At 33.4% G+C, this 10841-nt stretch overlaps 2 protein-coding genes across 2 annotated transcripts in view; both read left to right on the forward strand.

The window, feature by feature from the left end:
• The window catches only part of LOC105618740 (leucine-rich repeat and calponin homology domain-containing protein 1), a 47338-nt gene extending 46053 nt beyond the window's left edge, over positions 1-1285 (forward strand). Inside the window, exon 13 of the mRNA XM_012200271.1 lies at positions 1139-1285. Coding sequence (XP_012055661.1) covers positions 1139-1285 — 147 coding nt within the window. The remainder of the gene's footprint in view (positions 1-1138) is intronic.
• A 9253-nt stretch (positions 1286-10538) lies between these two features.
• Positions 10539-10841, forward strand: part of LOC105618882 (homeobox protein aristaless-like) — a 136528-nt gene continuing 136225 nt past the window's right edge. The window contains exon 1 of the mRNA XM_012200412.1: positions 10539-10686. Within this exon, the coding sequence (XP_012055802.1) occupies positions 10539-10686 (148 nt within the window). The remainder of the gene's footprint in view (positions 10687-10841) is intronic.

The raw sequence follows: 10841 nt of genomic DNA on the forward strand, positions 1-10841 counted from the left end.
TCTGTAACGTTGATTGTATGGATAAAAAACATAATGATTGTAATACTATAGCTATTTATAATAAAACATCCTTTTCTTAAACTATTACGTTCATTCAGTAATAGAACATAATTAATTAGAAAAATTATAAACTCGATACTATCTTCTTCATCTTATTGCGTGTTGCAAATGTTTTTATACAAATTTTTGCAATATAATCCTTACTTTAAAATTTAACGCACTTTAAACTATTATTTTTACCGATTATTTTAATATTTTCAAAAAGCTTTTGTACATCTCGTTAGAGAGAAAGTTTCCTTAATTGAGTTTGAACTTGCACTTTTTTTTATGTGTTCTGTTATCTAAACTCACTTTTATCTCTCTCGATTCATATATTTATATATTCGCTTATTATTCAAACATTTTCTTGTAAATAAAAAAATCAGGTTTCATCATCTGACTTCTGATATCGCCTAAACGCCTGATAAGACATTTTTCAAAATTTATATTGATCACAGGTAAGAGATTCGTAATATTTTATTCTACATTTTTATTTTATAATACATATATTAATTAAAATAAACTCTCTAGAAGATATTTCTCATCTTCTAGAATATTTCGATATAAGTCTATAAAGGCAATACCATAAACTTAAAAATGAAAATGTATAATTTAAAGCTTTTTTCATATATACTATCGTCAAAAAGTTTAGGACCACCAATGTAATAATATGTATAATGTATAATCTTAAAACACGTAATTTATGTTAAAATTAATTAATGATATAATTTATGATAAAAAAAGTATAATAGTAATAAAACTAATATAAAATAAGTTAAATAGCAATTATTTTTTTATTTAATTATTATATTTTCAGGGTCATATAATGCTGTGAAAAAAAATTGGACTTGCATATATTTTAAATAAAAAGAACACAAATTAAGTCTTAAACACAAAATTAAGTCTTTAAAAAGCTAAGTCTTAAACTTTCTGACGGTAAGGTATTTTTTAAATATTTCTTTTTCCTTTAGATGTATTTTCGTCATATTGTTTTTAGATTATAATTTAAATCAATCGCGCATTTTTATTTAAGACAAATCAAAATATTTGCGCAACAAGAAAACAGAAATGCTAAAGACGCTTCTTGTTAATTTTTCAGAATCTCATATGCTGTGCCAGCGACGTCTTGGAGGGAGGTCGCGGGGTCGTACGTGTCGCAGTCACTGTGTCCGAATTATTGAGGTTTCACCAAACACGTTCACCCTTACAGACGTCCTCGAGTATGCCGAACCACGTGCCTGCTTAGCGCCAGACTATCTAATTTGCGGGGTCGCCTAGCGAGAGAATCCGGAGTCCATCTTCCTCTCGGGTAGGAAGAGGCAAAGAGGTGAGGATGAACTGCGAGCGAGGTGACAGCGACGGATGTGCTCGAAATGCACTTAAGATGTGCTCCTAGACAGATGAGGAGCTCGACGTAACTCTCCTTTCCTTCGAATCGTAAAGATTGAACTGAAATTTGTTCAGTCGCTTCAATTTCAGTGTAAACGATATGTTCGCAGATCAGCAATTTGACACGCGAGCTGATTAGTCAATCCTTAACTGATCTGACTATATAATTTTACTAATTATATATGAAATTTTTTAAATTTGATTTAAAAAATAGCGTTCAATCTCATCAAATAGTTGAAAGAGAATAGAATTTTTAATCGAATTAGAAATTTCAAATAATTTCATATATAAATTTTGTATAGCAGATTATTTAGATATCTCTAAACTCTCTCCCATCCTCCTCAGTTAAGGATTAAAATCAAAACTCGGAAGAAAACTAGGATTTAGGTTTAATAGCGATACTTAATTATTAAATATTAAACAAATAAAGACTTTTCAGATGATATACACAGCTGAAAAACATAAGACATAAGAAAGACGTCAGAAAGAGATATCAGTCTTTTAGACTTCCATTAGATATCTAAAAAACGTGATCTTTCACGAATCTTAGGTATCTAAAGCACTTTCTGATCCATAAAATGTCCTTTAAATGTCTGAAAGATGCCCGTATTTTTCGAATGTCTAGGGGACATTTTGGGACTTTTGCGGTATCCAGATTATCTCGCAACTAGTTCGAGAATCATTCTTAGAAATACAAGTTTCTGAAGTGATTCTTTATCAAACCGACAATAAGTCGCTTTGTCGCCACGTCTGTACGAACGCTCCGACGAATCACTTTTGAAATCGTCACGAAGAGCGATTCGTCGAATGGTCGATCGCACATCAAGCTAATCTGTGTGGAAGAAAACTCTTTTTTTGTGTCCTTTCGCACGATAAGCAATTTTCTGATGTTAATACCAAGCGACGGATTTCTTTCAAACTCGCTACGCGAATCTCAGATAGGCACGAATTCGCGCACTTAACGTAACTGCGATCAACCATGACATATTTAATTAGATATATAACGAATTTTATATCGAAAAAACGAACACGATAATGCTTATTTTTGCTCGTAGTTGCAGCCAGGTCCTTCGAAATCTCGGGATAAAAACGAGGTGGATATTTTATAGAACAGCTAGACGAAATTTGGAGATATTGGAAGGACCTATCGAGATCCTTAGGTTGTATCCACTTAAAATTTTCAAATATCATTTAATTATCGTAAAACATAAAATTAAATGATCCAATTTTATCAAGAATATATAATTAAATCCTGGTCAAAGAGGCAAAGAGAGTCTAGTGGACATTCAGTCTTAAGGATCTATTTCGCTAGCAGCTAGACTGCTAAAAATGTCGGAGCTTTCGAATAGTGTAGTCCTGTGTATCCGTGATCCAATATCTCGCATGCATGCGTCGCCACAAGCTGAATTTATAGACTAGGCTGGCAACTCGTAAATACGAGCACTCCAAAGAAGAAATATATCTGCGTTACACGAATTTTTCATTTCGATCGCTTCATAATTATCGTTACTCGCTCTAAACGGAAATAGTATACGTAAATGAATTCATTTATTTTGAGATATTATATTTTGTATCGAACCCTCAAGTATATCCTAGTATCCTAGTATATTGACTGCTGACTGTAGATCCTGTACTTAATTGAATTTAGAACAAGTCGAGGATTTAATCCAAGAATGGAGTTATTTCCAATGAAAAATCTTGACTTTATCTTGGATAATCGAACTGTGTATGAGTTTGAAGTATTCTTAAATAATATGTTTTTATATACTAATTTTCTTATTGTGATTATATTATATAATAATTTTTTAAATCAACTTATTCTTAGAAAATATTTCCCAATGTACGTGAAAGAAATTGTTCATTTAATTGACCAAGATAATTAATAAATTAGATAATCGGATATTGTCTGAATAAATTAATTAGAAAAAAAATTAATTAATATATTGATAATCATTTTAATTAATTGCTATAATATTATAAGGGATATCCTTTTTATGTAATTATTATCCTTGTGTTATTTAGTATACGTTTTTACATAATAAACCTAAGAATAAAAATTGTTATATAAAAATATATGTACTTATAAAAAATATATACTTGAGGGTTGATATTCGGTACTTGTAATTCGCAAAAGCAATGTCTCATTCCCCTCCAAAGAAATGTCGCGTCAAAAGATAGGTAAGCCTCTGCACGAGCAGAAGATTAGTTAGGAACTTTCAAATTAGCAAATGATAATTGCTAACGATCGCTAGCGATCACGAGACATGGGCATCGTTAATTGCCGATGTCGATGGTGAATCGCGATTGGTTACAAATAAATGTCAAGTACGTTATTAAAGGCACGAGTAAGGGCCTAAGTACTAAGATAGTCTTATTGTTAGTCATAAAAAGTAAATCATAGTTGTAAGTCAACGCATAATGATTAGTGTTAAACGTATCAATTGTATAATATTAGACTTGTAACCACAGCGATCACTTGAAATGCTATATACGATCGATACGTTTAATTAAGTAATTAAAGCGCAAATTGTTGTGTATTAATTTACGATCACGATTTATTATTATGATTAAATACGATTATTTTTGTACTTAGACCTCGAGGCCTAGGTGTTCAAGCTGGTATACGTAAGCGTTTCATGATTTCAATTTCAGGATGAATTGCACTACAAGGGAACTTTCGATTTATTACAATGAAATTTTCTCGACATATTGTAAATTGTTTTGCAGTACAGATAGAAATCGGAAACCGTAAATATTAATGACGTTAAAACAAAATTTTTTTTATTAAACTCAGCCAAGTCCGATTAAAAATATTTTTGTCTCTTGATACTTCCTTCTATAATTTTTTCTGGATCTCGTTTAATAAGCGTCAGTGCAATGCATTCTGAATCTTTTAAGTCCTACGATTTTCTTCGTAGTCAATGCGCTATGAATCGGTGATTTTTCTAGTTTTCCTAGGCCAAGTAGAAAGGACTTCTGTACTTTGTGTTATCGAAATTCTCGAATAGTTAATTGCGAACCGTTAATTGCGAATAACCCCATTAGGTGCTAAGTCTAATATCATTAATTATAATTGTCTACGTTACGATGATCTTTTAATTTCGATCGATGTGATCATTTCGTATCAGCGTGAAGGAACGTGAAAGATCTCAAATGTCGTGGCTCGAAGAAGCAAAAGAGAGAATTAAGAGGCCCGGCCAGTGCGATAACAGCATAGCATTGACCGACACGCGGACTAACTATAACGTTCATATTTATTGTGCCAAAGATATCTTTTCTCACATTCACGTTCGAGGACGAATTTCATTTAAGTAATCTTCGCCAGCGAGATTAAGGCAGGAATTACCATAAATTAGTATTGTAACGAAGAACGCTTTCTTTGTATTTCTCTTTACATGTGCATCTTAGTATCTTCATCAAACTTTTGTTAAAGCGATGCACAGTCTTTTGCCAATATCTATACACGAGAATCTCACTTTAATTTTTAGTTTTGAAATTTCTGGCTCGTTTTCAGTGGTTTTGATAAATGACTTTTTTGTCAAATGTGCTGATTTGTTTTTATTATGACAGTCTGAAATTCATTTATCCGTTTTTATCGTACTCTGCTGTGGCTGCTTATTTTGCGTTAAGGTAATTCAAATCACATTGGGAACTCAGTCAATCTCTCTATTGCAGTTCTAATTATTTATTTGATATTTATTTTGCTTTTAATCTTCTTTCTTTCTCCACTTATTTCTTTATTATTCTTTCGCATACTTATTTGAGAGCAGCATTTTGTTGCTTACGTCGTAATAGACCATGGCATACGCACAAAAAACATGCCTTCGATTTCGCAGTGATTGACACTTACATAGTTGAGATCGCGTCATAAAAAATAGCACAACGTTGCCATAACACGACGACATCGGATCACGTCGAGTTCCCATTTTAGTTTTTAATTTACGTTGGTTACCAATTTAAACTGTATAATATTTCGTAAATAAAGTACGCATTTGTTAGAGTGTATTTCAGATAATTTCGCGCTATTTTGTGCACAGATCAATTCTATCTTATTTTTACGGGAAAATATATATATAAAATATACGCATATTTTGAATATTTACGTATGAATTTTTATAATGAAACAAACAAATTGCTTTTTAAAATATTCTTTTTGAATTTATATTCACTACTAAAAGCGAAATGGAGTTGATCACTTTTAGTTATTGCGTGAAAATAATATTTATTTGATTTTTTTTAAATCTCTTTTCGCGTCGGCAGAGTTTTATTATATATATCACGAAGAATAGATATTACGAATATAATTTTACGTGATTAAAAGTAGAAATTGTGACTTCGTTACAAGATATACAGCTCGTCCTCGAACCCCTGTTAGATGTTACTTTTGCGCATTTGCGATACACAGTAGAAGCGCAACGTCCTTTTTCTGTATTTTGATTTGTTCGAAATTCTTTTGCGTTGATCGTAGTCATGTAGAAATTTGTAAAGACGTATCGCTGCGGAATTGTATTACTTATATTCGCCCAAATTAATTGTGTTCGTCGGATTATGCAGGACAATGTCTATTGTCAAAATTCAGCGATGCGAAGCGCCTCAAAGGGCGATATTATTAGTGGAACTGTATCAAATGTGATCTCTTTCAGAATTGCGTTTTTATTATTATTATTATATTTTATCTTTACTTCCTTGCGATTTTCAACTTGTCATTGCGACCTACGTAAGTCGCTGTATATCATACATGGTTGAAAAGTAGGTAATTCATTTATAAATTACGAAAAATCATAATTAATTTCTTTATTAGTAATAAGTAGAATAAGTATTATTTTTACACAAATTAAACAATGCACGAAAAATCAAATTATATTTAATTGCGATGACTTTTTGTAAATAATAGGCTTGAAAAGATTGAACTCATGTATCACGTATTGCGGAATTTTCTTATATAAAAGCGTTTATCATAATCAAAAACCTGTCATTTTGCAATCTTCTGCCGTTCGAGGTGCTTCTAATGGTTGGCTATTATGGCGAATTATGAAACGCACTACGCATTGTATTAAAAATCAATGAACATTACATATGAAATAAATCGAAGAGAATTACTTATCAAACTCGTTCATTTATGCAAATACCCTCTACCGCAATGTTTTCCAATTTCTAACGCCTTAAAATCCTTTTCCCTTTTTTTGTCAAATACAAAATTTTCTGAGTTATTTTTATTCTAAGGTATTTTAAAGCTTTAGGGAGAAAAAATCTGAAATAATATATAATAAATAAATAAAAGAAAAGACGATAATGTAGGCCCCTGATTCCAATGTGGTTTCCATTCAAAATTTTATTACAATTAACATCATCTTTTGCAAAAGATCTTTAATTTGTTCTTAAATGAGTGTCGAAGTTGTAAAACAATTGATGCCACATTGACGAGACTTTTGTATTGACAATTAATAATGTTTATCTATTACAAGATATATTAAAGTTTAATATATTAAAGTTTTTTCGTATTCATTTTCAATATAACAATAACAATAACAGCTAATTCAAGGCCACTGGCAGAGAGAGAGAGAGAGAGAGAGAGAGAGAGAGAGAGAGAGAGATTATTCCTTTGATGGAGTAATCAATTCATATTTTACACTATTACAATTGCGTATCCCTTTCCGCGCTGATTCTCAGTAGCTTTAAATTAGCTATCATTATTATTTTAAAGAGAGAGAGAGTTCTAGCTAAACATATTTATTTATTTTTTAATCAATATAACAAATTTAACATTTAAACAGAAAACCAGGACATTTCCGTTTTATTTCCAAAAATAAGATTATATGATTAAATTGATTTTAACATTTAGTATAGAATATAAATATATCTTATATTATTATTATTAATATATATCTTAAATATGCGTAGATAGAAATAAAATATACGTAGATACAAATAAAAATCACTTTTTTCACATTTTCAATTCATATTCTTTTTCTTCTTTTTCTTCTTCTTACGTTAAGCCTCTGGCCTGTATTACACCTCTCTCATATGCTAATAATGCGCACGCTGATTATTCAAATGTCACGAGCATATTGAATCTACAGTGTTCATGCTAGTTTCAAATGGCAGATTTTTCGAGAGGTTTCTGTGGGCAAGGAGAGAGTATTCTCGGGAGGTTGCTATTTCCGAGAGGGGACACGAATGTAAATATTTTGATTCCTACTGGGATCAAACCAGGGACCTTTGGCATAGATCAGTGCGCTGTCTGCCATGCCACGCTAGCACTCGCCAACTCATATTCATGCTTTTAATACTACCTTTAATAGTTCAATGAGATTTGGCAACAATCAAACTTTCTTAAGCTCTTGCATATTTATAAATATAAAATAAGAATAAACAATCTTCGTTTCTTTTTTAAAAAAGCCTTAGAATCTTATGTTAAAAAGATTCGACGTCAATCTTCCGTAAATCACTATCACAACATCAAACCACCTTTATCATTTAAATTTGAAGCAAACGAAAATTGACTCGATGAGATAAATAATTTCTTTTTACGGCAAAATCGAAACCGAGACACTCGTTCGAGACGCACGCGAAGCGAGTCAACCGTTATCTCTTCTCGTCAGAGGAAACAGCCTCCGGAAGAGAAGATTCGGCCAACCCTTCTCGCAATTGTGGGTGGATCCTGATGGGCGGTCTCTCAACCTGTGTCCAACTCCATTTTGTAGCACGAAGGCGGTCCGTAGGTTCTCCACACCTTCCCCTCTACTACCTGATATTACCTTGGGCAGCGCAAGCGATCGACCTCCTCGAAGTGGAGGGAACGCGACGGCGCACATTGCCGGCCAGGAGTTCGCGATACGCGTGTGTGCTGCGCGCCTACAGCTTCGTTCTCTCGAACGGTCTCTCGTTCCGTCATGACGGAACTGTCAAGTCTGTTTTCCAGCCGGCTATCCAACCGCGTTCTGGGTGAATGTCGATGACTTGATCGCAGTTCTTTATGGAGAATGTGCCCGAAAGCATGCCGCTCGGACTCGGAAAATTAGAAAAGTGTGCGTGATGCAAATCGCAATGAATAATAAATTCAATAAAAAAGTATTCTAATTGGATACGGCACCTACGTGTATATATATATATATCTGTAAATTAATTATGTTTGTACTGGAACGCACAACCATAGTTAGAGAAAAATTTTTAAGTGATGAGAGGTGTCAATCTTCTAATGTTATTTTGAGAAGTTAAACAAATGTGCTGGACATCGTGGCGCAAATAATCGTTTATCGGTAATAATCGGTTTAATGAAGAATTATTGTGTTTTACGTGGATATGACTTTTACACGAACTTATGGAACAATAGTTATGAATTTTACAATATCTCAGAAGAGACAATGTTGAATATATGTATATACGTAGAAAAAAATGTGATATATCACTCTTTTATTTATAAATACTAGAGTTTACGTTGCAAGAAAGTTTCAGACAAACAGCCATATCGAGGAAGAGTTACTCGACTTTATTAGAAAAAGTGATATTTTCTCTATCTCGAGGATTTTAATAATATATCAAGATTGACCATTAATTTCTTAAAGACTGACAAGAACATTGCAAATCAAATTTGCAATTGGCAATTTGTGTGATAAAATATTCACGCGCTCTATTCATTTGTAATGTTTATATAATTACAATCATTGTTGGATAGAGTTTTGCTACATTTAGTGATTTCAATGTGTTTTCTTAAAAAAATCTTAGATTGATAAAACTGTCACTCCGCACAAAGAGCTGCACAAGATCTTCACCGTCATTACGTCACGAGTATCAGCTGATCGTTTCGCTGTTCGAAAATTGGAAATAATCGCGTGAGGAGCTATTTATTTAATATACGGCGAAGATTGAAAATCTCCTTTCGCTCCGTGACTAGACCTTAAACTGGTTGTGGTTTTACGAAAACAGAAGGAAGATCGGATCAGGCGTTGCGATTCGTAAACACAACAAGGCCGAAAGTTGGATCACGTGAATCGTGAAAGAGTTCATCGATCCTCCCAGATGCGTGTCTGTGCGTGAGTTTATTTACAGGCTCGGCAGAAGTAACTTTTCCACGACGTCAGTCCATGAGTGCTATAACGCGCTTCTGATAACAATTAATGTGATAAAGCGTTTCCGGTCAGAGTTGATAATAAGCAACTCGATGATCCGTCCGAAGATATTATCGAATAACGAGAACGATTGTTTTCACCTGGAAACGGAAATGCAAAGCGGCTACCAACTAGATCCAACAATGGAATATTGGCTCATGAAAGAGAGATTTTCTAGATCATAAAGAAATGATTCATCGCTTAGTAGCGCGAATCTCGGGAAACATCAGTGCAACGTCAGAAGACTGATCATCAAACACTCGAAGCTAATCGATCTCCGAGATCACGAAAAAAAAAAAAGTGCAATCGATAACGTGTGATATGTGATCATTGTATCCGCTATTAGAAAAAACTGTTCAGTTAGAAAGTTATAATTGAATTCCTAGAGATATCATAGCGATGACTTGACGACTTAACTAACGACGGTCTGCTATCTATGTGTAACATATCCGCAATTGTTACGACGAGTGTGATTCAAATGAAAAAGACACGTGGTGGATGCGAACGAGCAGCTCTTTTTTAAAAATAAGCGAAGTTGAGTTCGCGTGACAGGTTCGAATAAAGTTATCGAAGTTGACAGGAAGTTGACAATGAAATTAAGTTGACATTAGAGAAAGAAGGAATAAACAAGAACGCTGTAGTGTTTTGAATGAAAATTGAGATATAAAAATGTAAATGGAGAATGACGTATTAAAGTGGAACCTACATTTTGTTATCGAATCCGTCCAATTGAAGCAAATTACTCTTTCGAGTATTATGCATTGAATATTGTCGAACTCGACAATCGGCAAAATTGAAAAGACTAATAGGTGAAGAAAGCTGAAGCTTTTCTCGCGGACAATATTCATTTATTATTCGTTAATGAAGTCACGAAGTCGAAGATGCGGACGACAACGTCGACGACGGAGACGATATGATCTCGATGTGTACGGTGAGAGGACGTGAAATGCCAATTCCTTTCCCCGTTCATTCCTATTCACGAAAATAGTGTGACTATCAACGATGGATCTCAGCACGACGCCTAGAAGGACTACAGAAGGCGTCGGTGAACTACAGAAGACCAGAGTAGCGAAGAGCGTCTTCAGCATCCGCAGTCTTGTCGATGTCGAGGAAACGGAGCTTTCCACGCAGGATGATGAGCGTCCGCAAAGTAAGTCTTTAGAGAATCTTACTCTACTTAAATTCATCATTCATCGTGCGACGAGCAAAAAACAATTATAATGTCATAAATTCATCTTTCGAAGAGGCTGAGATATACTGAGATATATATATATATATATATATATATATATATATATATATATA

This window comes from Atta cephalotes (assembly GCF_000143395.1).
Source record: "Atta cephalotes unplaced genomic scaffold scaffold00018, whole genome shotgun sequence".
In the NCBI taxonomy this organism is placed as follows: Eukaryota; Metazoa; Arthropoda; class Insecta; order Hymenoptera; family Formicidae; genus Atta; species Atta cephalotes.